The following is a 27,994-nucleotide window of genomic DNA, read 5'->3' as shown; positions in this document are numbered from 1 at the left end:
CTTGAATTTTTGAAAGAAGTTATACATTAGAAATACCAAAACGCTTCTGCCAAGCCAATATTGCAAAGGAATAAAAAAAGAGATTTTGAGTCACACTGTGTTTTTAAAATAAAAGGATAGACATTCTGATGAAGCTGATAATTAATAGCCCCAAGAGGGCTAAAAAAAAAATAAAATGGGAGCAGAGTGTAAGACCTAAAGTACAGCTGAGCTCAGAAATCCAACACTGAGCCACCACACCTGATGAGAAGCTGCACTTCAGACTTGCTCAGACTCCACTGGACTTTGCTGTGCACTTCCCAGTGAACAGGACACAAGCAGTAGAAAGAAAGGCTGAAGCTCAGCAGCTGAGCAGCAGAAGCAAAGCTTTAGAGCAGCAGGATGCTGCCCTGGCTTACCCCACTGCAGCTGCAGCTCCCTGTGCCTCGGCTTGCCCAGGAGCCGCGGCGGGCGGCAGGGACCCGGCGCCACGCTCAGCGTGCGGACAGGTAAACTCTCAGAGCACTGCAGGAGACACAGGGGCAGAGATCAGTCAGCCCCTGGTGCCAGCACAGCCCAGACACCCCTCTCTGAGGATCACAGCCCAGTCACCCCTCTCTGAGGATCACAGCCCAGTCACCCCTCTCTGAGGATCACAGCCCAGACACCCCTCTCTGAGGATCACAGCCCAGACACCCCTCTCTGAGGATCACAGCCCAGTCACCCCTTGGGCAGGATCACAGCCCAGTCACCCCTCTCTGAGGATCACAGCCCAGACACCCCTCTCTGAGGATCACAGCCCAGACACCCCTCTCTGAGGATCACAGCCCAGACACCCCTCTCTGAGGATCACAGCCCAGACACCCCTCTCTGAGGATCACAGCCCAGTCACCCCTCTCTGAGGATCACAGCCCAGTCACCCCTCTCTGAGGATCACAGCCCAGTCACCCCTCTCTGAGCATCACAGCCCAGTCACCCCTTGGGCAGGATCACAGCCCAGTCACCCCTCTCTGAGGATCACAGCCCAGACACCCCTCTCTGAGGATCACAGCCCAGTCACCCCTCTCTGAGGATCACAGCCCAGTCACCCCTCTCTGAGGATCACAGCCCAGTCACCCCTCTCTGAGGATCACAGCCCAATCATCCCTCTGGTGTGATCACAGCCCAGTCACCCCCTGGCACAGCCACCACCTTCAAAGTAAGCCACAGCTTACACAGAAAATTTTCTACACCCACCACTTCATGGAAATCTATATGAACAGTAAAGGAGAGGAGATGCTATCAAGCCTGTTAATACAAATGCAATTAATAGAGTTCCTTCATTAGCATTCTCAATACTGAGCTCTCTGTTTTAATTTTCCCTGGTTTTCAAATAATGTCAAGGCCTAAAGTACTCAATCTTAAATGAGAAAAAACCATATCAAATCAGGAGGAGTAAGTGTAAAGGTACTGAAGTGAATTTAAATCAAACAGGAGAATTACAGGAATTGGGGTCTGAAAAAAGGAACCTAAAAACTTAAAGGATTCAGCCATATGAAAGACAATTGTTACAACAAACTACCTCTTTCTGCATCTCCAGTCAATACAGGGTCAACACATGAGTCTGTGGCCTTTTTCAAGCAAGTGGCCACATCAGAAAAACATGTAATGTAAATATAAACAACTATATATTGGTTTTGAGGGAATCAAATCTTATTAAATTGCAGCTTGCTGAAAAGAAAATTATGTACATGTAGAAACCTAAAATTCAGCAACTTGCAGAATGAGATCAACTGCAATCAGTGTAGTTTTACTGTGCTACAGGGAAAACATGTCCCTTCTTTTGAAAGCAGTATTTTACCAAAATTAGCAGATAAATCTCAGAAAAATATCAACCTAATAGCCCTTATGGTTAGATAGCACCCACCTGACTGTGTCCACCAGTGCTGATACAGCACGCCCGGAGTTTATACAAAGTGCCTGGTTTCAAGTGAGTACAGGTGTATTCTGTAGCTGAGCCACTATAGGCCACTTCCCACTGATTTGCTAAAAAAAAAAAAAATATATCCAAGTTTAAAGAAAGCAACACATTTAGGACTGTCTAGGAGAAAGGAAAATCTTCAGTGTGGTCTTCCACAAATGATGTGTATCAGGAAAACCATCAGTATTACTATAAATGTTATTTCCCACCTGAAGACAAAATACATAGATAGACATGCAAATACATATATTTACAAATATAAATAAGTATGAGTATTATATATAATGTATAAATGTGCAAATATGTGCACACAAATAAAATATTTCCAGATTTATCCATATAACCTAAAATTCTGCAATTACTAGTAAAAAGAGGATACCTAAAATTCCCACTACAAAACCTTCCCAAAATCCAACCCCAGCTCACCCAGGAATCCTGCAAAGTACATAACTCTCTTTCAATCACATTATTAGGGCATTAATGATAACAGTAATAACCTAAAGATTCAGGACTTCCATATAGTAGCCACAGTGTTTTGAAATTGAGAAAACTCAAGTTTACCTTCTGGACTTCCTTGAGAAATCTCCAGCAGATACTTTAGGATTTCTGAACCACCATTATCCTGTGGAGGATCTGAAAAAAAAAGACAAGAATAGGAGTGAAAGATAACAAAACAATTCCAAACCTGTTTCTGACCCAGCTCTTCTCCAAACTCCTCCCCATTAACTACACCAGGTTATGTGCAGCAGAAGTGGGTGACAGACATTATTTTTCAGCATAATCAAACTAAGGCTGCTGGATAATGATGATCCAAAACAAATTGTATGGAAAAAGCACTGAAAGAGAAGCTGTGTGGAGGTTTGCCCCATTAATAAAGGAAGAAGCTGGAATGAAGCTGCAATGGGACATGAAATGGAGAGTGAAAAGTCTGAAGATGCACTTGAGTAAGAGTTAATCAAAAACAAAACATTTTTGTTTCTGAATACAAAAGAGCCTCTACACATCTTCTAGAATACTAAAAAAATTAAGCTGTCAAGTTCTCCAAACACATTCAACTTAGGACTGAGAAGGAGCATGGACAATCTAAGCTGTGACACATATTTATGCAATTTCATTTGAATTTCTTACAAGCCCAAGAAGCTGTGCTGCAGCAATCTGAGCTGGCTTACCCCACTTCACACTAAAGCCATGAGATGTTATTGGCCCCTTGATCACAGGTCTGGTTGGAGGTCCTGGCCTGTCTGGGCTGGTTGTGCAGACCAACACTTCACTGGGAGAACTCTTCCCTTCCACGTTGGAAGCGAACAGCTGAAACAAAACCACAGCCAGTTTGTCCTTCTTCACTGCAACTGCTTTTCTGGCAGTTCTGCATCACACCTCTTTCAGTAATTGCACAAATGTCACCAAACTGGAAGGTATGTCACATCCCAAAGTGTGTGGGATTGTAATAACACGTATTAGATTGTCATTATGTTTCTTTACAAACCACTGTGATTTCTTCCCCTCCCTCCATCAGCAATAGATCATGACATGTTTAAGATAGAAGCAGTTCTGGTTTTCCCTTTAAAGAAAAAGCCACTTTTTAAAAATAACTGTGTCAACTTTCAGTATTTTTCTCATAAAAGTCCTTATAAGAGGACTATAATAATAACTCTGCTATTTTTGTTTTGGAGGTATTTCTAACTGCTATTCACAACAAAGTCATTCAGATTATCAGTAATCACACAATTAAAAGTCAGATCAAAGCTGTGCCTGTAGTCAGTGACATCAAGCTACAGATTTGTTCTGTATCAGTGCAGTTTTGTAAAATTCATGTTTAATTTGAAAGCAGTGCTGCAAAGAAGCACTAAGGGCTCTCTTCTCTCACCAGCCACAGCAGCCTTTACAACACCAAGCTAAAAGGCATGTCTCAGAATGACAACACAAAATCTTCCCAGTTCTTTGGGCAGTTCAGGCAACTTCACAAGGTTTTCTGTCCCACAGAGCAGGAAGAGTGCTCCCTGTGAGGGTGGTGAGGCCCTGGCACAGGCTGCTCAGAGAAGCTGTGAATGCCCCAGGGACTGAAGTGTTCAAGGCCAGGCTGGATGGGGACTGGAGCACCCTGGTCTAGTGGAAGGTGTCCCTGTCCACAGCAGGAGGGCTGGAATCAGGTGATTTTCCAACCCAAACCATTCTATGACTCTGTTATTCTTTTGTTTTTGTTGCTCCTGGAGAGAAGCCAGGTGCTGGCCTCACACAGCTTCAGGCCATCTCCAGAGGGACACCACACTCTGGGCAGGGGCACATCTTGTGGAGCCACTGCAGGGGACAGCCAGGGATGGAAGGACAGTGGCACCACAGCTGATCCTGGATAAACCCCACAGCCTGCTCCCCAACAGCAGAGACCTCAGCACAGAGAGGAAAATGACTGAGCTTGGTGCTTGCAGGAAGACTCCAGAGCATCTTCACACAGAGAGGACACCAACACCTGCTAAAAACCAGCTCCAGAACCAGCCACAGACAGACGAGACAGAAAAGCTTCAATGTGTGGCTGCCAGGGGAGCACAGGCCCCTGTGCTGGGGAGGACAGATGTGCTGGCTGGGCACCTGACAGTGTTTGCTGCATTCTGTACAAGTGAGGTGGGATTTGCCACCAGGGACCAGGTTTTTGGGAGCAATGCAGCTCACTACCACCACCTCACACCTTGAGCTACACTTTCACAACATCTTCCCACATGGTATTGAGAATTGTGATTGCTCCCCCAAGTCTGAGCAACAGTACCTCCTGTGTGATAAAAGCAGAAAAACAACTAACAGTTTAATCTATTAGGTCACAGTATAAAGCAAACTTGTATTTGATGACTCAGTTCTGGAGAGAAAACTGAAGGACACCTGTAGTGCCTGGAAAAACCCCAAAATAGAAAATACTTCAATGACAATGACAAGAGAGAAAAGACTTTACCCTGAATTTATACTGTGTGCTTCTTCTGAGATTCTTCACAGTACAGGCTTGCTCCTCTCCAGTGTACTTTGGGTGAAACATGCTATCCTAAAAAAATACAAAAGCAAACAAATTCCCATAACTGAGGAGCCTGAGAAAGTGTTCCTTGTGCTAGTCTGTGCCTACAACACGTTATAGCAAAGGGGCTTTATAGCTGATTTTTTTTTAAACAAGAAAAAACAAACATATAATATATATAATAATATTAATTATTATTATTATTACTACTGCTTTTAAACTGCAAGGCCATAATACTTTTTCTTTAGAAGAAACATGCTGCAGCTGCCCTGAATAATGTAATTTTGCTGCAAAATAAGCACAAAAGCAGTTTAACCTGCCACAGAACTAGAAGTGACAGATGACAGAACACAAGCCAACCAAAGAGCAGCCAGGAGGACATGGCAGACTGACCCAGCTAAGGACAAGCTGCCCTGCATCTCACAGAATCCTGTGTGGCTTTGTAAGCAATCACAGATGACAGCAGAGATTTTCAGCTAAGGATTCCTAATTCTGCTGTGTTGCAGAGCAAATCACACAGCTCCACCCTGCCAAGTACCCAGGACTCCTGGAAGGCCCTCCAAAGCTCCTTGCAAGTGATCTCCAATTAATAAATCAAAACTCAGTGCACTTTACAGCAACACAGTACTCACATTATCCTCTTCCTGAATTTCCAGGGTGTAGGAAATCACTTCCTCTGGTGTGCATCCTTCTACTTTGTTCCACTGCAATGAGACCCACGTCACTCCAGCTCGGATGAGCCGTGGTGCAGAAGGGGTCTGAGGAATATTGCCTGCAGTGTAGCAAACCACCTCCTGGCTGTACCCACTGCTCAGAGACAGAGCAGACAGAGAGGAATATTAAAAACAAACAGACAAACCAACCTCCAACCCTCCCCAAACAAAGAAGCAAAGCAAACAAAACAAAAAACCCACCACAAAAACACAAAGCTAAAGAAACCTAAACCTCAATGTACTTAGAGAAATATTTCACGTTTTCAAAAAATCTGGACAAAGTTCAAATTTCTCAGGTGGAAAAGATAAATAGTTAGGAAATGCCAGAACTAAGAATAGAAAAAAATGCAGGATAATGTGTCTGCACAGTTGTTCTTACAGATCTCACCACAATAATGCTGGAAAAAAATATTTGAATGCCTAAAATGATTAACTTGGTATTAAATCTCATTTAACAAAGGGAAACTAAAGTATAGGAAATAAAGCCTCAAGTGTTAAACTTTTGGATGTTGAACCCGAGATATGCAGAATACAAATTCTATGGACTCTGATCAAGCTCTCAATGGAAGGTGACACTCTTGCAATTTTCAAATCTGTTTCCAAAGTAGAAAATATATTTTGTGCCTTAAAGTCACATCAAGCACTTAACAAACAGAAAAAGCCAGATCTCCTTATTTCTTTCTCAAAAATAACCTATTTGATGAAATACACTTATATTTAAATAAACCACCTATAACTAAAAACCATACAAGACAAAAAATCATGACACATGGTAAGTCCACAAGCATTACAACAAACCAAAGCCATCTCATGACATGAAGTGTTAGATGACATTATCATGCCTTATTTTTGAGTGCTGTCTATAAAAGTAAGGCATGTGTTGCTGGTGCTTATCACACAGATTAGCACAGAGCAGCTGACCATAAATAGCTTTTAGCTCACTCCTTCATCAATAGCCTGAGGGGAGAGGAAAATAGAGGAGAAAGAGAACCAGACCAAAAAAAAAAAAAAAAAAAAAGAAAAAGAAAAAAGGGAGGGGTGGGGGAGGAGCACTAAGATATTTTAAAAATCTGGAATCTGGCAAAGAAAAGAGATGCCAGAACTGAGAACTCTGCACAAACTCAATTCCCTTCCAGTTACACTCAGCAGATCCAGCTCAGCCCCCCTCTCTCCACAATGAGTATTATTTCAATGGAGAGGGAATTAATCTTGCAAGAAGTTGGGAAAAGGGACTCTGTGCACACATGAATGGTCTCAGTCCATGTCAGGGAAACACAGCAACATGAATAAAGAAGCTTTCTAAAGCCATAAATTACTGAGAGGCTTGTGTTTTAGGAGAGAGAACAATGCAGGAGCCTCCCTCCACAAAACACATTGTTATACACCACTGGTGTTTCCTTTGTGTCCTTGTAATAATGATTAGATCCTGTTTAGCTAAGAAGGACAATAAAGGAGTACACAAGGGCACTGGATGTTTGGCTTCTTCACAGCTAAACCTTTCCTGGCCTGCTCTGCTTGCCTGAGCACAGGAGCACACACTGCCCTGCAGCACAATGTCTCTCTGGGCTCACTCTACCCCTCAGCTGCAGAACATTTCATCCCAGTGTTCCCTAGCAGCTCCCAGAGCCCTGAACTAAATCTGATTTCTCACCCATCCTCATGTGAGTGCATTAGTGTGTGTGCAAGGAAAAGCAGAAGCTAAACCCCATCTTTCAGTGCCTTGGATGTGCCTGTCTCTCCCTTCTTTCCCACCCCATCAGCCAGCCCTGCCAGTCCTGAAGAAGGAAGGGACTGTACTGCTGAAAAGAGACAGAAGGGCTTTGCTTTAAACCAGAAAAATAAATATATCAAGAATCCTTTCAAAATCTGTAACTCAACTTCCCCTTGCTTGTTTTTCTTGGTTCACAGAGGTCCCTAGTGGGAATTTTACATAACAGATGTATTCTTTTTGTATTAGGAACAGACCACAAAACACCATTTAACACCTCAAAAGGAGTCTATCTGCTTGGGCTGATCTCATCATGCTGAAGGCACACAGCAGTTCCCTGGGGGGTGAAGGGTATCGACAAGGAAAGCCTGACTTACCTTGAAGCATTAACAACAGAACAAGTGTCAGATATTGAACTCAGAACCACGAAGAGAAACAAAAATCCCCCAGAAATTCCTCTTTCTTCTGGCACTGATATCAAACTTCTCGAGCACCACTTTTCCTGCAGAAAGTGTGCCCTGAGGAACTCACCTCGTACCGATGTCGTTCTGCGCCGCCAGCCGGAAGGTGTAACCCAGGGCTGGGCACAGCTTGGTCAGCTTGCAATGCTTCTGGCTCCCAAAGTAACATTCTCTGAAACCACTGTTCCTCTTTCCCTGGAAAGAGAGCAATCTGTAATGGGATGCTAGGAAACAAACCAGGCCATGCTTGTTTGAAAAGGAGCTGCTAAACGGTATCAAATGGGATGTTTTCATAAAGCAAGCTGTGCAAGCACTGACAGCACTGCTGTGCTCTGAAAATCACACAGACAGCACACTCTGCCTGCTGGCAGATCCCTCCTCTTCCTATCCTCTTGTGTTTGTGAGATGTGTCTACAGCTCCACCTCGAAACACAATTTATCCCACTCAGGAACAAAAGAGTGGGAGAATTATGAGTGAAATGAATCCCTGAATCTGCTCGGACACAGGAGCGCAGGAAAGGAGCAGCCAACATCTCCCAGTGCTCCACGAGTGCATCCCTGGCTGGGATTGCTTCAGGAACTCCCTGTCCCACAAGAGGGCTCTCGCTCCCCACGGTCCAGCACGGCCAGAGCCAGAGAGACAAGCTGGCTGTGACCTTCCCCTGCTCTCCAGGACAGGATTTACCCATCCCAGAGGAGTATTCAGCGTGCCAGGCTCTGCACCCACCCCTTGCCCGGATGTGCTGAGTGAACAGGGTTTGTTGGGAACTTTGTTAGGGAACTTTGTTAGGGAAGCTGTTGGCCAGAGGGATGGTTTATGGGAGCTTCTCATCACCATGACCTGGAGCAAGGATCCATCCTGGCAAAAACAGCACGAGGCAGCAGCCCAGAGGGTTTGAGACACTTCTGCAGCTCCCAAATCCTTCCTCAGGTACTGGTTGGTACCTCAGCACCACTCAGCACAAGGACACTCAGATGTTCTCTCCCCAACTCCATCACATTTAAAACAAAACCAAACCCTTATCAATCAATCCACCCCAGCTTGGTACACCCTGGGGCAGAAAAAAAGCTGAGCTGTTTGCAGGACAGGGACCCTAAAGTAATAGGGAATACCTGGACTCATTCTGGGCCACACATGGAAAACAATCAGTTTGAAATCTTTCAGGAGAAAGGGCATGATTTGCTCAGGTCCTCATAAACAATATCTACCAGAACTGGAACAGCTGAAAGGAGTTTTAATTTCACTACTCAAATACAAACTTATTGGACAATTACATGATGAAGTACCCAAAAGCCTGACACAGCACATCCATGGGCTCCAGCATGTGCAGAAGACAGGGTTATGCCCATCTCTGCAACTTCTGCCTGAAAAGCTCTGCTGAGCCATCTACCAGTTCTGGCATGTGTCTGTACAATTTTTAATGTTTATTTTACAGTTTACACAGGCATCCCCTCCTGAGGCCAACAGCCTCAGCTGCTGTGCCCCCTTGGGCTCACTCTGCCCTCCCACACACTGCTCCATGCTCAGAGCATCACCTCTAAAGATCTCAGAAATGCCTGAGAGGGACATGCATTTTTCACTGGCCCATTCTCCAGTCCTTGCCACTCTCTACTTCTTGTCCCTTGGACTGTGACACTGAAGGAAAAACTCCCTGAAACATTTATAGAGAATCTCCAGAATGTGTTTATCAGGCTAGAATCAACCACCCAGATCTCCAGCACAGCACAACAATGTGGAGGCACTGAAGGGACATTTAGCACACTGGCAAACAGCCAGAACTTTTATTTATACAGTGGGAGCCTACACTTGTTCTAGAACTCTTTTACACACAATCTCCTTCAGCTTCACCCACCTGCTCCAGCTGTAGCATGACTGTACAGCTCACTAAATTAAGGAGAGGAATTGGAAAAGAATCACGAAACTCAAAGCAAAAACATTTTGTAAATGAGGAAAACTTTTTCAGATCTAAAATCCCAAGCCATAGAGTGCTATGAGTTCTATGACAGAATTTCTTTAGGACAAAAGTAACAGGTGAGCATACTTCTCAGCTCAGCAGGAATATATTTAAAATGCAGACTATACAAAACCTAATTAGAAATTGTATGTTTCAGTAGAATATCCATTCATCAGTGCAGCATTACTAAAAATAGATTTTTCCCCTATGCAAACTCCCTTTTACAGGTTGAGTTGCCTTAAATTAATTTTTCCTCAATTCTTTAAAGACTTCACTGCTTATAAATAATTGAAAACATTTCATTTATTTTGGACTTGTGTTTAAGAATCCCTTTAAAAAGAATAATTTTCCTACGCTTTTTTTCCAAGAGAACAAAGTGACCAACTGCTAAGCATGTGGTCAATAAAACAATGCTGGCTAAAAAGAGAAATCATGGAAAACCTCACCTATAGCACAATGGGCCAAGCAAACTCTCATTTGTCAGACTGGTAGGTTAAAACTTTGCCAAGCTGGCCAAACATTTAAGGTATCCTTAACTTTATTAGAGTACAAACCCTGATACTGTATATATTTCTCTTCTAGAACTGGTATTGTACAATCCCCAGACTCACTCAGAGACCAACTGGTATTCAGATTACTCAGACTGGCTGGTATTTTGGATTCTATTGGCACTAATTGGAGAGGCTGGCCGATATTTCTAATTATCCTGGCATTAATAGCCTGGAAATAGCCTCTCTGCTCCCTCTCTCCCAAGATTTATGAAAGCACTAATGCTGGCATAATTATAGACAGGAACAACTGGCAGGCTGGTACTGGCTGCCACCCAAGAGTCTTACAGCTTTCCCAGAATCCTCCTCCTATTCTTTGTACACTCGGCATCCAAGTTGTTAATCCTTCAAATAATGTTTCATAAGTTGCTTAAAATACACTGTATCATTTCTGCAAGTATTTGTAATCCCCAGATTTGGGAGGGAGAGGCTGTGGGACTTCCCCAGCCTGGGGATGTCTTCTCCTGCCTTCCCCAGCCTGGGTTCCCTTTGCTCTCCAGGACAGCCCACCCTGTGATGGACCATCAGTGCCTGTCTGAGGAAACAAGGACAATTCAGCTCCACAAATCCATTCTACATTGCACAATGCTCCAACCCAGTGTTTAAACACAATTAAGACTCTGCCTGCTATTTCAGCAATATTTCAAGCTGCACATTCACTTAACACAGGGTGCTTGATTGTCTTTGGAGAGTGTATTTATTGAAGGAGGGATTTGAGGTTTGAAATGGGTTTTGTTGACTGAGTTCCCTGCAGCAGACCCAGTAAATAAACACAAGAGGAGGAGGAAGAGGCCACTGGAGGTACAGCAAGGGAGGAATGGGGCAGATCCTGCACAAGACCTCAGTGCACACGACTGAAGCAAAGCTCAGGGCCACATCTGTGACCAGGATGCAGGACTGACATCTGCTGTGGCCACATCAGCACTGGCTTCTGTGTTTGGGTCGTGTTGGCAATAAAAAGGAACAAACTGAAATTCAATCTGACACAGAGCTGTGGAGCAAACTGTCAACAATTAGTGCAACACACCCTCAGACCTCTGCAGAGCATTTACTGTACCAGTTATGCAAGTAACTGGATTTTCCCTATACACTAACACTGAGAAGGCAGAAGATCTACAAAACATCCCTAAATTATACACAAACCCCAATTTTATCCAAGGCATGTCTCACAAGAGTGGCACAGCCACAGAACAAACTCAGAGGGCAGGTAAGTGAACAAACACAAACATGGAGCTCCCTGTATCCAGCTCTGGTGGATCACCACTGAGATGCCTGGCTCACATTATCAGCTGCTATAAACAAGCACATCTCTGCTACTTCAAAGAATTTAAAACTTAGTGGCAGAACAAAATGATCCCTATTTATCTCTATGTAAACCTCATTATTAACTATCCATCATCAAATCATTAAATAGTGTGGTATTGTATCAGTCTCTCTCTCAAGTAAATTAAAATGAGCTGCTTACTGGATAAGAATTAAAGCTGCTTTGAGTTCTACACAGAACAGGGACACACACTGGGTGAGAGGGATGTCCTTGTCTCTGGCTCAGGAACATTCCTGCCCTTTCCCATCCAGAATGAATGGGATACTCTTGCTATCCATATACACAAGAGAAACATTTATTTACTACCATTTAATCACACAACGAGCATTTCACATCTAATTAGTAACAAAGGCCTGGTTCTTAAAGCTGTGCCAGCAGCATTTTTCAATGCAGTTACAGTTTACTGATTTTGATGAATGCTGGCATCAGGGAAAGCATCACCTCCTTTACAGTCATGTTTTCTGTCTGGTATATTTTTAATGCTATTTTTTCCCCCATTAGCTTTTTGCTTACCCTGAATAATTAATCCTGGCACCAAGACATCAATTGATTAATTCAGGTTTGTAAGTTCAAAAGTTCATAGCAAAAGAGCCAGAAGGTGAAGTTTTCCTTAATATTAATTTTAACTGATTTTATTGCCAGACAACTAATATACCTGTGGTACAAGCATGTTCCAATCCCAATGAAATCCAGAGTACTTGGGACAGGGGCTGATCCTTACTTCTTTAGAGTCAGTGGAAATTTTCCTGGGGTACATCCAGTGTATCTGAGTGACAATTTGCTGATCCTATTAAGTGTCCTTCATTGTTCTCCAGGCATTTTAAGAGATAACAGTTTATTAGTAAGGTATTACAACTCTAATTCAAAGACTTGGATCAGTAAAGGGAAAGCATTTGTGTTTTCTAACTAAACATGCAGCACCAGCTACATTACAAACCATTTAATCCAAACTGGGATAGAAAAATGTAGAATAACTGGAATAGTTTTATGTACTGACAATCTTTCAGAGTCTGCAGGTTAGGAAAAACCCCAAACCTCAGAATTAAACTGAAGCAGCAGCTGTGTAGGGCTGACACAGTAACATAGTAAGCAGAATAACCTTTCAGAAGTGGAAAAATTCCCACCTCACCTAATCCTGGGGCTGTAAACACAGTCCTTCTGCTGCTGCTTTACAGACAAAATTCATTTTCTGCACATATAAGTGATACCACCTACACTCCTGGTGGCACTTTGGATGCTACAAACTGCACCTCTGCCCCATAAAAACAGGAGGAACCAGGTGAGATACTGCTGAGCATTTGACACACTCTGAGATCTGAGCTGTGCCAGAGACAGACAGACAGACATCTGTGAGACCCCAGCCAGGAACACAAAGGGGCTGCAGGAGCCCCTCCCTTGAAGTGGTAACCCTGCTTGAGCTGGGGGAAGACACTGGTGTGACTGGGACACACTGGAAGTGTTTTCCTGGGTGCCTCCCATGCCTGATGCCAGCTTTGTTTCCAGAGTCTGAGCTGCAGCCCTGCACAGGAGCCTCCCAGGATCTGTGTGCCAGGTGGAGAGGGCTTTCCACACCATTCTTTCCTAGGAAGGGGCTCAACTTCCCAGGCAGGCTTCACTTCAGGGTGTTTTCCCACCTTTATCATCTGACAGATTTCTTGCTCTCTGCTCTTGCAAAGCCCTCTCTGCTGTGCAGCCACGATTTAATTTCCTTCTGATGGCTGATTTTGCTGTGTTTATATTTCGCCCTGTGCCTCTCAGCTAATGAATGCTGCTCTAGCTGAGCTCTGGCAGGGTGCTCAGTGCTGCCTGGCAAGCCTTCTCCTGTGCCTGCATGTACTCCTGGATTTCACCAGGACACAGAGTGGCCTTGTGGAGAAAGTGATTTGCTTACGTGGAGTTTACACAGCCAAGCACGATGCTACAGGGCACTGCAAGTGAATTCTCTTTTGTACCTGGGTGCCATGATTCCAGTAGCTAAAGGCACCTCATGTCACAACCAGCCATGGAAAAGTGAGTGCAGCAGCCTGCCAGCCCACCACTGTGTGAGATGAGGCTCCTGCAAACCCAGGCACAGCCAGCCTGCCTCTTCAGACTTCTCCTGTCACAAGCTTTAATAGCAGCCTTTAATTTCAGTGGCTTAAAGCTGCACTTCTGTCTCTTATCAGAGCGAAAAAAAAATTTAGAGAAGCTACACCTGTGACATTAACTGTCTCAGAGCCTGACAGCTACATTTCAGCCAGGAGTCCTGTCAAGCCTTTGGAGATGTACCAAATTAATTTGTGCAGGGACATTATTCTTTCATCTATGCTGGCTAGCTATCCTTTATAATCTCAGATTTCAGGGCTGTTACTGAGAAAACAAGGTAATTAAAACAGGTAGACTAAGAAAATCTGGATGCCTTAATTTTTTCCCATTGGTAGCTGAACTACCCTAAACCAAACTGCTTTTGTTCTGTGAATAATGGGTGTCATGACCATACTTTCTGAAGACAAAACTCTTATTAAAGAGTTTGAATGACAGAAGGATTTTAGAATTGCCTTATATATACCCAAAATTATGCTGATGCTCCATGTGTCAGGGGTCTAACAGGATCATCCTGGCCCATCCTTTTGGAGAAATCTCTGTTTATCTCCTTTCCCAGACTTCACATTTCCCTTTTCTCCTTCTTCAGTGACAACCTTTGGCTTTCCATTATGTGCAGGGGGACATCTAGTCATTCTAAAGTAGTTGTTCAACTTCAGGTTCTGAGGGTTTCTCATCGTGCAGACCCCACCAGCTGTGACAGTGCATACAATAAATGTTTGCACAGTGAAGGGCTCCAAACACCCAACATGTAGCAGAACAAGCAGGGAATGTGTTACTAATGCCATGGTGGAAAACTATTCATAACAGAATACTCCCTTTAGAATATTTTTAGACTACAAAAGACCTCAAGAGACGTTTCTCAGACTTTACAACCAAACATCCCTTCACACCCTTCATTTCCCGACTCATGACTTTTATTTACATACTGTCCAAGCCCTTTCTGTCACCCAATATTTATTCTTCTCCTTCAGAGATAATACTCCCTGACTCATGTTTTCTGCAGAAATATGGCTTGCACAAAGGAAAGGGGGCAGAAGTTAGGGGACAGAGGGAGGATCACAAGAACACACCTCCAACAAATCCTGCACATCATCTCTCAGGGCGCTCTCCCAACAGCCCAGTGCTCACTAACCACAGAAGATATTTAGGAGAAAACTTATTTTCTTTTGTGTCTGGAAGGGGGCTAATTGCACTACACAACAAACACTGATTTTGACCCTGAGTACATTCTCTGTAGACAGGTCTGCAAGATCATGGCTCTTCTCCTCTAAGGCAGGAAGAAGTGTTTATCCTGCACTCAGCAGAAGAAGAAAGAAACCATGAACATACCTGTAAGATACATCCCAAGTAATTAAATAGTGAGCAATGCTAATTAACAAATAAAGCACACCAAATGAGGGATAAAATATTTCAAGGGTACAGAAACAGAACACTGTCACTATGCAAAATACACTCAATGGAAAGTGTTCCCCCACTGCCTCTTTCACCTTTCCAACTCTTTACCTAATGCCATCAGGATTTCATTTTCCCATTTCTACTTTCTCCTGTATTTAATTAATTTTCTTTACTCAGCAAATCCTTGTAAAGTCTGTGTGCCACTTATTTGTGTATTTATTTCAGCTAGTTACTACTTACCTCATCCCACTCCAGAAGGTAGCTGGTGATTTTTGAACCATTATCAATGGGTGCCTACGAACAAAAATAAACCAAAGGTGATTTGGGGAATAAGAGAAAACTGCTTCACCTCCCCCAGGCAAATGACTACAGTTTCAAGTGAAACCAAAGCCTTGCACATGGCTTGGCAACCTTTTAAGGAATGCTGGGAAGAAGCTGGACATAATGAAACACATACATTATAAAAGTCAAGTTGGTGCACAGGAAGGGATTTGTCAGAGTACAGCAAGTTCAAGCCCCTTACTGAAAAATTACTGTCTCAGCTTTCAATTATTCCAACATTTATTCTCAGTGTCAGCTCTTTTGCCCTGCTTTTGCCCCAAGCCAGTGTTACCTACCTTCCACTGTAGGGTTAAGGAGCTTTTGGTCCTGTGTGAGGGTTTTGGTGGGAAGGGACACTCTGGTGCTGAGCTGTGAGTGGTGAAGCTTACTGGCTCTGAGCAGGATCCCTTTACTGAGTTGTACATTGCATATACCCTGGAAACAGCATTCAAATGGGTTAGAAATGTGCTGACAGTTACAGTGGCACTGCCACAGCCACAGTATTTGACCATCAAAGCACCCACCATACCATCCACTAATGACAGATTTTCACAGACCAATTGCTATCCTCACTTCACTTCATTTACACAAGAATGCAAAAAAATTACAGAAGAGGAACAGTGTTTTGTGCAAGTATTCCTACAGACTACTGAGTTATTTCTTTCCACCAATATTTCCTTGCCTATTGCCAGTCTTCCACACACTGTGGTAAAATCCTCCTTGAAACACAACAGAAAAAAGGTATCAACTTTAATGCCTGGTTAACACTTGATCCACATGTACCATGTTGACTGCAGGTGTCTGCTGGTCTCCTTCCATGATCTTCTCCTACAAAACTCAGGCATCAACATTTAGTGGACCTCCTTGAACTAGAACTAACACAGATCAGCAACATTGCTTGATAAACTAAAAATCTTCAAAGCACATTAGATTTCAGACAAATCCTCCATATGTCAACATAGACCATGCAATACCAAATAATATGGGAAAGCAAATAGGGTACAGTTGAGCACTTCCTCACAAGGTGCTTTTCTCTGAAAAACTAATGATGTTATTTTTTCCCTTCACATTTTCCATGCAGCAAAAGAAAAGTGCAAATTGGGAGTCTTCTACTCAAAAAAAAGTTCAGGCCATGACCAGACAATGACCTCTGAGCTGGCTGTAGCTATTGTGTGCTTGAATGCAGAGCTAAAGAAAGGGCAATTTCTAAATTTGTTTTCAGTAGATAAGAGTAATTTATGTACAATGGCCACCTACATAGAATCAAACCTTCTGGGGGAGGCAGATGAGAACTGCTCTGCTGCTGCTTTACACATCACCTGTTAGCAGGCAGGAGCAACAAGAGATGCAATTAATTAATTGAGTCTGCACCTGGCAAGTGGTACATGTGTGTGCTGGAAATGAGCGTGGCCCAGCATCCAACACACACCCCAAGGGAAATAAAACTGTGAAAATGAGCTCAAGGGGCATCTTCTGCAAGCCCCTGAAACACTGAGCACAGCCAGCTCTGAGGGCACCACAACAACACACCTGAAGGGAAGCAGGTGGTGGTTCAGAGCAAACCAGGTTATTCCAGGTAGTCCCAGGGCAGGAATGAGTACAAACACCTTGTCCAGTAGAGACAAAGCCCTGGGAAATGCTGCCAAGGTCAGGGAGACCCAAGCAACTGCTGGCCCCATAAATTTCTTTATCAACAGATTTATTTCTTCACAGTCATTAATACATAATGCAGTTTCAGTGAAGGAAAAAACAACCTGGTGGAAAGCAAACAGGCACTGTTTCAGTGTCAGCTCGCTCCACGAACAGCGCTGCTGCTCTGCAAGTCTGACTTTGGTATTTAGTCACTCCCTTTTAAACAGGAGTTATTGTTAACTATTCACAAACAACCTGCATTTTGGCAAAGCAACATGGAGGGAACTGTAGGTAGGGAGGAAGAAGTCAGCCAGCACCTGGGGTAAATACCCACAACACCCCTAAAAATGGCTGGAGACCTCAGCCCAGCTGTCCATGGTGACCTCTGGTGTTTGAAGTTGGCTTCAAAAGAGATGTTCAGTGCTCAGAAGGAAGCTCAGCAGTGTTTTACACCCTTCTCCTTGTTACCATCCCTTTGCTGCTAAGGCCAAGACTCCTGCCCCACTCAGGAGCTGCATCTTTTCCTCATTGATGAAAACTTCCTTCTGGTCTTGTGCTTCTACTTGAAAAGTTCATTTTAGGGCTCCACTAGAAATAATCCTTAAAAATAAAAAGAATCTATAGTATCAAAGCTAGATGATTTTGGTATTGGATTTTTTTTTTAAGAGCTCAGAAGCAAGGTGTTTGCTCTTTAAAGTTTTACAAGCAGGAGCAACCTTGATGTGAAACAGTGTGCCAAACCTAGCCCTTGTTTGGAAAAACAGAAGGGAACAATAGACAGGAGTGAAAGGATTTTTTTAAAAAGGATATTGAGGGTAAGTGAACAGGATGTAAATTCAAAGCCTTGGTTCATAAATCAAGTCTTTAAAAAAAAGCAACATGAGCAGGTAACACAGTGTCAAAACCATCAGAGAGCAAAACTAGAATGTGTCAATAGTTAATAAACGTGCAAAACACACTTTCAGAATCAAAGAGAAATAAGTTATGAAAATATCAATACAGTTCAGTGTGAGTCCTGTTTCTTGGAATAAATGCTGCAGTGACTATGGTCAAATGGATCTGTACTCAGCAGATTTACTTCCCAAAGTGTGGCCTACTTATGAAAAAAGCGTGGGATGCTTTCAGTGTTCATGTTACAGGAACTGAAGAAACACCAGTTGCTTGAGTCAAATTTTTAGATGACCTCAGATATCCTACTTTCATACAGAAGCACTTCCAGGCCTGTTATCCATACAGACATACAGATACAAAAAATTCTTTTTGCCTCTTACTACGGCAGTGACAATAACACGGCAATTGCTCAAAAAGAACTCTTATAGTCCAAGATAAAATCTATGATAAAATATTTAGAAACCACTGAAAAACACACCTACAGAGGTGACCATGCAATTCCTGAACTACACTGTATATTTACTTCACAATATTTCACATTTATTCTCATATAATTGGAGTTTATTTTTAAGTGACATTCAAATCATGCTAACTCACCTGACGTGATAATCTGTTGCTGGCCTAAGGTCCTTCAGGTGATATTCTAATTCTTCTCCACTGCAGGAAAGAAATCCAAACCCAAGCAATTAATAAATTATGAAAAGCAGTATCACACTTAGCACAGCTAGTGATTTTCAAGTGATATAAATTGAAAGAAAAAAAATAATCCCTCTGAAGAGAAACAGTAGCAAACCATGTACCAACAATTTGTCAACACACTTGACGTTTCTTGAAAACTTCATAAAGCCCCATATGCACAGGAGAAAAGAATTTATCACACCAATTTATTCAGTAAACTAAATATATAGGTTTATTTCAATGCTTATATTTTGCTGATATTTGTATAAAGCACATTGTGGTTTTCAACCCTCCCAGAGCCGAAAAGAGCAAAACCCAAACATTATTGTTGTAGTTTCTGCATATTTCCTATTCAAAATACTTTATACAAAGTGACCCATTGAACTTCAGAGGAAGAAGCAGAGTTTTTTGCACAACTCTTTCACTTATTCCTTTCTCCTCCAGAACCACACTCCCTGTGAAGACCACAGCAAGGAGACATTTAATTAACACCCAAACAGCTGGACCCAGCTCTCTTTCAATACCAAGACAACTTAAAGCAAAGTGTTTTAGACATTTTAAGAAAAAGCCAGCACATAATCCATTAATTTCAAAAGCAGCCAACATAGTTAGGGCTATTCTTTTTCCTTCTGGCTTGTTCATTGGTAAATGAACACTGGGCTCAGTCATGTGTTGCCAAATCTGTGAAGATTAAGGTACGGGTCAGTGCTTAATAAGCAATAGTCATCTCATGTAAGAGCTTGGCTTATTCATGATTTTATTAAAATATGGGAAAAAAGAAAGCTCTCAATTTAGCATAAAGTAATATTTCATAGCTAGCTGGACAAACACAGGGAGATGTCTCAAAACCAATTGAACAAAATCTACCAGAAAGCACATGTCTGCTGGGTTGCCAGAAATCCACCAGAAAGCTTTCTATTTTTTATTTCATATAATACAATGCTCTGCAAATCCAATTTTTCCCCTCTGAGATGAGTGCACCTCCTTCCAAAGACAATGTATTCAACATATTGCAGACTCTTTTGCCTATAGTAATAACAATTACTGCTGCTCCTGATGGAACATAGCACATCAGGCTAAAGGCTGCACTCTGGCCAGCAGCAGGAGACACATCACCACCAGCAGCTTTAAAACAGATGCACAACATTTCATAACCAGGGGAAAATGTGCAGCCATCAAGCACAAGAAGTACTAGAAAGTGTCCTTCCCACTTTAAAAGCTCAGCAGCACACACTTGACTATGGAGATGCTCACACTGGCTCACAAACAGCTGCTGTAAATGCCAGAAAAAGAGTAAACTCAGGCAGCCTCTCCCTGGTTAATAGACCCTTTTTGTATTATCCATGACCTGCCTTCAACATACCAAGTGGAATACCCTAATTCACAGCACATCTTAAGAAAGAAGATGGCTTGGTCTCAAGAGGTAATTCCTTAAATGCTCTATCACCTGGACTTTATTTAATGAGATTTGGGAAGGATTAGCTATTTCACAACAGCCAAGGTCACATCTCCAAATTCTCTTGCCTAGACGTCACTAGCAGGGAAAAAGAAAGGCATAACACCATATGAACTTGATCACAGAGAGAGCTCAGAGGATCACTGCAAGGAGACACAGAGAAATCCCTCAGAACTTTTACTGAAGCTTGCTGAGAGCCAAGTATTTGGGTTTTTCTGGGGAGCCTCTGTAACCTACCGACTGCTGTACTCCCTCCTCTGCTCATCCCAGACACTACAAAGCAGCAAAGCCCTCACATTTTTCTTGTTAGCTGAAATAACAAGACTTTACTGCTCTAAATTCTGCAAGTCCACACAAAACTAGCCCATTAGGAAGGCAGCTCTCCTGCCTGCATGGTGTACACTAAAGGTTTTGACATTTAGCACAAAAGAAAAAGTAACCTTTTCACTGGCAAAGGGAGTGATGGCACTGCAGGCAGGATCTGCCACGGGCTGGGGAGGTGGGATGGGGTGACAATTAGGGACCTTGTGACATGCACTCCACCAGCTCCCTGCAAGCTCTTGTGCTGAGGAAACAGGATGTTCAAATATGCCTTTCTTCTGTGACTGATGGCCATGCCAGGATACACCCTGAAGAGCTCAGAGAATTTACTCCTAATGAGCAAAAAAAAGTGTAAAAATGATGTTTTTTACCTGTAAATGGTCTTGTATTTTCCATCCCTCCCTTTATCTGATAAGGCAACCTCGTAGGTACAGGTGTAAGGCAAACCATTGTTGTGTCTATCTGCATTGAGAAGGCCAGGGGGAGGTGACCAGGAAAGCAAAACTGTTCTTGCTTGAATATTTGTAACCTACAAAAGAAACATCAGTTAATTTGAAATCTGAGAAAAAAAACCAAAACACTATTCTGTAAGCATTTGCTTTTTTGTTTGCATCTTCACAACTAATTTCTTGCAAAATGGAAATTTCAGAGCTAGAGCTGAAAAGTAAAGGGTCAGAAATTATCAACAACACAAACAAAAACAGAGATCCATGGCAAAAAGTGATCTCTAACAGATGAGGAATACAGAGAGAGGTTTCCCTGCAGTGAACTGGCTCATCACTGTCTGAGCATCCAGCAAAGGATGCCTCTGGAGGTACTTGCTGCTGTGGCCACTCCCAGAAGGGAACTGGAACTAAGTGGAACAAAGACTTAAACCTATAGATTGTTTTATACACAATTATTTTTCTGAAGTTTTTGCTGGGGAGCTTTTTCAGTGAAACTCTGATAGCTTTTTCAGTCAGTATGTTCCTTTTTGCCACTTGAAACCTCAATAACTCAACAGCAAGTAAGAAGAAAAACCCAATTCAACCTGGAAAGTTATGCTGGCTCAAAAGCACAAGGGAAAATCATAACAGAAGTCCAACCTGTCAATTAAAAACTCAAATGCTCTGCCACCAACTTTCCACTTTTCACCATGAAAATAATGGCACTTTTCCTTCTTAATTGCAGTGAATACATAAAGAATATTTTTTAGTTAGCCTTCATAGGGAGGAATCAGAGACTGTGGGTTTATATTCTTTATTTTTCCTAAGCAACAAATTTCACTGTATCTATAATTTTGACAGATTTTTGCAATGCAAAGAGCAAGATGTTGTTATTTCAGAAGGTGTAAGATGAATGCTGCAGGTGCTCAGTTACACATTTCCTAACTTTTGTTGAGACAAGTGAAAACTCTTACCCACAAATTACTGGGAATGAAGTATCAGCAATCAGCTTGTTTACAAATCCAGTTTCTGGATATCTTTATATAATGGAGAATATTTACCTTCTTGTGTGGAAACACATTGCTTCCAGCTGATGAGCACTGCAACTGCTGTGTCTGATACCCATACATCAACCAGATTCCTTCTGAGCAAGTCATAAATCCATTTTTAACAGCCTGACAAGTAGGTGACACCATGAAATGTCTCATCATGATCTCAAAAGTTAGAGATTTTAATTTATAGCAGCACATTCAAGTCTTGCCAACAAAAGAAAACCTTTCTTTGCCCTAATGTGAAAAATAAGTTTTAAGGCAAGAAGGTTTAAGCAGCATCAAGCTTTCTTTATAAAAAACATGGATGTGCAAAATTTCTTATGAATTTTCATGGCATTTCTTGCTTGCACAGCATTTTCTTATCATATTTTTCTGATGCTATGAAATCAATGTTTATTTTAAAATCTTGGAGCAGCTAACCCTGATACTGGATAAGATACCTTATAAGAATCTTGAATGATTCAAGCAAGAAAAGTAAGTTAATTTTTTTGAGATAGGCACATATATGTATATACACACACGTATGCAAATGAAATTGTAGCAAAGATACTGAAGAGCTAAAAATCCACATTTAAAATAATATTTTGACCAAAGACCTGATTAACAAGATCCAAATAGATTTTAGCTTTTTTTAACAGACATTACTACTATGCCAGCTCAGCCCATCAACATGCAGTTTCTTTTATTATGGAAATATGCTTGCATAATTGTTTTTCATAAATTCAGACAGACTTGGAGCTGGAGGCATGATATCCTGCCAATGTTCTATTTGAAATGTTTTTCTCTATGACTACTCCCAAGGACACACGTATATATTCCACATACGGCAAAACTCTGGCCCTCCACGAACTCCAGCAATCTGCAAAAAGTTAGGTCTTGGGTTTCTTAAAATAAGAGAAAGTATCTTGTGGGCTAACTGCTAGAAACTGTCAGACTATTACTCTGAAGCCAGCACACAGAGGACAGAAGTCCAAAGGCAGTTGCTAAGCTGCTCCAGCTACACCATTAATTTCAGAGGGAAATTTCAGAGCACCCAGAGTGGCTGCCTTGGAGCTCGTAGGTACACAGCAACTGCTGCTGGAGGTTTAAAAATAAACACCAGAAATTGTTAAATACCAGTCTTAGCTGCACTGAGCACACACAGCAAGTGTAGGGAAGCAAGTGAGGGGTCACTGTCTGCAAGATAAGTCAGAAAAGGCAAATCTGTTCCTTCCCTGGGCTGTGCACGTCAGCTGGGAATGGATTCATTTGTGTGGCTGGAGATAAACCTATCTGCTGCTCCCTGACCAACAGGCTGATACCATATCCCAGTTACCTGCCATAGCTCCTTTCATGGCCAAAGCCACCTCTTAGCTTACCAAGGAACTCCTACCTGGAGCAAGAAGCACTAGTTTTGCTGTGAAAAAAGCCAAGTTAAATAAATGGGGTTATGATATGTTGAGAATAACAGCAGACACCTGTAACAACAGTTCAGTATCTCTACCTCCAACTTTTCTAACTTAGACAAACACCTTTCCCAAGGTACAGACCTGGACCAGCCCTCTCCAGGCTGTAAGGAACAGCACAGCTGCCACCACGATGGTGGGCTTAATGGCCCTTCTGAAAATGCAGACAGAACTACTTCATCATTAGTAAAAACCAGCTAGTTGTTCATTAATGGTGCACTAATTCCATCTGACAAAACATAAGCAGCCAGAGCATCTCTTCCCAGGCTGGGCAGGTAAACCTTTGTGCTGCTTCTGAGCTCCCCCAGCCTGTCTCATCTGTCCCCAAAATCACTGTGCTTGCTTTGAAGAGAGCTGGCTTGGCCTTTTAGCTGAGACCTAACAAAAGATTCTCCCACAAGGAGCTCTGTACGTCTGGTGAAAAGCACAGTTAATTAGTTTCTGAAAACTTCTCAGTTTACACAGTAAATGCCTCCTTTCTGCTCTATCAAAACTCGGTGGTGTAAATAATTATTCCATAAAAGCCCCTGGGAAAGAGTCCAGCTCCTGCACCACTTCAATAAGGTTACAAGACTGATGAGTATCAGCCCTTCCCGTCTTTCAGGTAATGAAAAATGTTTCTGTACAACTTCCATTATCTTTCAAATTCCGGGTTAGCATTCACAGGCATCGTGTGGTTCGGGGGCTCATTGTATGTGTGAGAACTACACTGCAAGCAACATTCATTTACTCCCTCCAGGGCACGGTCTGAAAGGCTTGGGGGTCAAATGAATTCACAGTTATTACTGGGTTGAGATTCTGCCTTTAAATTATGGCTCTAATCCTGCAATTTTAGGCAAAAACCCCCGTGATTAAATATGAGTTTCGCTGCAGAGGCAGCCAGCAGGAGCAGGCTGCCTTTGGAGAGCCAGGCTGATGTCTGAGCTGTGGTTTGACACAGCCCTGGTGACTCCCCATGGGGGGTGATGTCCCCCCCAGCCCCTTGGCTGTCAGATGCAGCCATTTCAGAAACCCAGAGTCAAATTTCCCTCCCCTCACCGAGGCATTTGTTTCAGAGAATGCTTACTTTGTCTGTGATAACGTGAATTAAAAACATATTTCAGTTGACACAGAACCATGGGGGACTGAAAGCAAGAGGTGCCTTTTAAAATTCTGGCTGTTAAAGGGACAAAGCTCTGATTAAATTTACAGCTCAGCAGCACATACCTCAAACAGGTAACAGTATCTATTACTGAAAACAGACCTTTCATGAAGTAATAATTTTTAAAGTGTGTATATTTTGTAGTCAGAGAGGTACCTGTACAATCCAGACACCTCCCACTGATAGTTCTCCTGCAGGAGTTGCCCACAATGCTAATTAACCCCTTTGGATGGCTTCATCCCCCCCATGGATGAAGGAAGCAAAAATGGACAAATCAAATCCATGTGCTGCAGACACAGCATCACCCACTTGTCACTGACTCACCACTTTGTGTTCTTTCCCTTTGTATAATTTTTTTTCTATACATTATTTTATTTTTCACTCGTATATGCATAAGACTTGCCAAGAAACATGACCAAGATGACTATTTATGCATAATATGATATATTTCTATCAGATGTAATACTGACTACACACAGAGAATCACTCACAGCAATTTACAATTGCTGAGAGTCCTGTGAGTTTAATTACTCACAAATGTCAAAGTTACAGAGAGAGAATAACAGAATCTCCAACATCACTTCAGTAAATGTCATTATTATTGAACCAGCATTTGCCATGGTTTAAATTTTTTTTAATTCTATTTTTGGTATGATTAAAGGAAGACTATTTTTGTTTAAGTTTTGTTGTTTTTTACTTCTTTCTGTTTTAAAGGCTCTGGATACCATAAATTTAATTGTCCAGATCTCACAATCCTGCAAATTGCTCTAATAGCTCCTCTTCCTATCTCTCAAGATAAAAGTATGAAACAACACATTTTTCTTGTCAGCTCTCTGGATCATTGTAAAAGCTCCTGGTTGTGGCTATTGACCAAATGAGTAACACTCAGGTGGTCCTTGGTATAAAAATATTGACTCCCTCTGTACAACAAATGAGCCTAATTCTGTGCTAAGTGCACTTTCCTCCCTTCTGAGCACCCTGAAACCCTTCTTTTAAGCCCTCATCTCAGTATTGTCACTTGTTTCCACACAAGTAGAAGTGGCTTCCTCCTCATGAGCAGAACTCAGGCTGGTGTTTATCATCTCTAGGCCTGGCTTAGATTGTGGCTGGCTTTGAACCAGCTCCTGCCCATGCCAGGACACCAGCACCTGCTGATGGAGCAATTTAAGACCAAACACTTTTTGTATTTATTCAGAACACCAGCATCCATCAGAAGAGAGTCCAAAAAGTAAAATACAGGCTGTGCTCCCACCTGGCTCTCACTGAGCTCTGCCACTTGTGCAGCCAAGGCTCCCACTGCAGTGTTTCTGTATCAGCCTCTATCAGCTGAACCAAGTCTTCCCATGAGCTTTCCACCACTATTTAGTATTTATTTGCTTATTTTTGCTCTATCTCTCCAGCTGGACAGAAAAAGGCCTGAGCTCTGGAGAGTAAAGGAGATAGGCTGTGCTTTGGGATTTCTGTCACCCTCTGCCCCATTCCTGCTGCTTCCAGTGCTGGCTTGGACCATTCATTCAGACCCACAGGGCTCTGCTGGCTTTCATTTGACACACCAAACTAGAAAAAGGCTTACAACCAGATTTATTAATAACCTCACCTGACTGCAGTCACACTCAGCATTAGGGTTATTTACAGGGTGATTAAATTCCATCATAATTCACAGGCTTTTATGGCTCAGACAAACACAGACTATAGTAATTTGCCATTGAATAATAGAATTAGCTTAATTTAATCATGATTAAAGACATAAATTGCCCATGACAAAATTAAACCCAGGGGAGAGGGGCTAAGGGCTATGCAAGTCATCCCAGTGCATTGAGCTCCCCATAACATGAATTACACTATGAATACTGGGAATTGTCCTCTGGAAACAGACAACTGGTGCAATTCCTGGAGTGGGCAGAGCCCTCAAACATCCATGAGCACAAAAGATCCTTCAGATTTATATCCCAGTAAAATGAGTTATTGGCAACAATGTGCTATGGGAAAAAATCAGAGGTGCTCCCCTGTGAAATCACCAGTGTGTTGTGACATAATCTACTTTTCACATTTGCTATTGCACGTTTGTGTGGCAATTTGGGATCACATACCTGTGGTTTCTCCATTCCAGAAAGAATGTCTTGAACCCTTTTTGTTTCTGAATCAAATTCTGTAAAATAGAGAACGTGGAAAGAGGAAGAGAAATAAATTACCAAAATTAAACAAAAATTTCAGTTTCATAAATAAAAATAGGGGAGGAAGAGAGACATTACCTACATGTGAGCATCAGTTGCCTTGTGGATTTAAGGCATGCAGTTACATGGATTAATATCACAAAAATTAAAAGAGAAAAAGGAAGGAATAAAACTTTCAGTAATTGCAGATGTTCAGAAATGAGAGACTATCTGTAGAGGTGTTCTCCAAAAACTGCTATTAGATGTGATCTACATTCAGAGAGTAAAACCAGGGTGCTGTTTCCAGAACTCTGCTGTGAAGGAAGCCCAGGGGTTTCTCAGTTCCTGCTGAACAAACCCTGGTTTGTTAACCAGACCCACCCTCACTCCAGTAGCTGCAGACTGGGCTGCACACCTGGACAATTGTCCTTGTCCTTGCAGAGGAGCCACACAGGTGCCCTGAGCCCAGTACTCACCCTGCAGCCACCTGTCCTTAAACTGGGCAATGCCCAAAGCTCCTTCACAGCCCCCTCCCAGCTGTGGAGGCAATAAAACAAAATTCCAAAGTCTGACCAGCAGCAATCCATCCTCCCTGCCTGAGCCTCGTGCCTGGCACAGCAGCTCTTGCAGGGGCTGCACAGAGCTACCTACAGGCTGTCAAATGCTCCCCCCAAATTAAGGGATAACTGTGCAGAAGGTGCTGCAGGAATCAGCCTTTCCCTCATCCTCCCTCCTCAAAACAATCTTGAGGTAAAACATCAGCTTAGAGTAATGAGGTGACACAAAGCAGCTTTATTCCTTTTGGACGACAGCACAGAGAGGCCTCACTTTCCACTACAGTATTCTCTAATGGAAAACCAGGAACATATTTTCCTGTTTTTTGGATTTTTCTTTTTGAAAACGTTAATGCAAAAAGTTTGCTCACCAAAGCAGAACAGCATATCTCACCTAAAGCAAAATGAGCCAGATGTACTTGGCATAGGAAGCAAAAAACATTAATAAACAGGTGGGATCAGATCAACAGCTTTCACTAATGATTCCCCCAAAACCTGACCTACTTCTCGTAGCCCAAGAATGTGTCTTTATTTTTGTCTGTGACCTGCTTTAAAAAAGTAGATCTTTTTAAAAATTCCATGTGCTCGACTGCCAAAAAATAGAATTGGCTGAATGCTGATGGCAGAATTCCAGTGTAAATGCCCATCTCTCCCTACAAGAATGCACCTTGGTGTGGACTGGGAATGACAGATCTCCTGCTGCACACATTCCTGGATTCCTTTTAGTCTCAGCCACTTGGAAAAGAAATGAGCAGTAATATTTCAGGAGAAGTTGAGGATAGCAAGACTGTTTTTTTCC

The 27,994-nt window shown here is 42.4% G+C and overlaps 1 protein-coding gene across 1 annotated transcript in view; it reads right to left on the bottom strand.

The window, feature by feature from the left end:
• The window catches only part of FNDC3B (fibronectin type III domain containing 3B), a 180,136-nt gene that overhangs the window by 36,008 nt on the left and 116,134 nt on the right, over window positions 1-27,994 (bottom strand). Inside the window, exons 7-18 of the mRNA XM_056498953.1 lie at window positions 26,579-26,637; window positions 20,797-20,954; window positions 18,568-18,627; window positions 15,744-15,882; window positions 15,367-15,420; window positions 7,890-8,014; window positions 5,570-5,744; window positions 4,881-4,967; window positions 3,109-3,247; window positions 2,501-2,572; window positions 1,886-2,004; window positions 399-504 (exon numbers count right to left, since the gene is read on the bottom strand). Of these exons, the coding sequence (XP_056354928.1) occupies window positions 399-504; window positions 1,886-2,004; window positions 2,501-2,572; window positions 3,109-3,247; window positions 4,881-4,967; window positions 5,570-5,744; window positions 7,890-8,014; window positions 15,367-15,420; window positions 15,744-15,882; window positions 18,568-18,627; window positions 20,797-20,954; window positions 26,579-26,637 (1,293 nt within the window). The remainder of the gene's footprint in view (window positions 1-398; window positions 505-1,885; window positions 2,005-2,500; window positions 2,573-3,108; window positions 3,248-4,880; window positions 4,968-5,569; window positions 5,745-7,889; window positions 8,015-15,366; window positions 15,421-15,743; window positions 15,883-18,567; window positions 18,628-20,796; window positions 20,955-26,578; window positions 26,638-27,994) is intronic.

Source organism: Oenanthe melanoleuca, chromosome 9 (assembly GCF_029582105.1).
Source record: "Oenanthe melanoleuca isolate GR-GAL-2019-014 chromosome 9, OMel1.0, whole genome shotgun sequence".
NCBI lineage: Eukaryota > Metazoa > Chordata > Aves > Passeriformes > Muscicapidae > Oenanthe > Oenanthe melanoleuca.
Note: the sequence above shows the minus strand (reverse complement) of the source record. Positions and strands in the feature narration are given on the sequence as shown.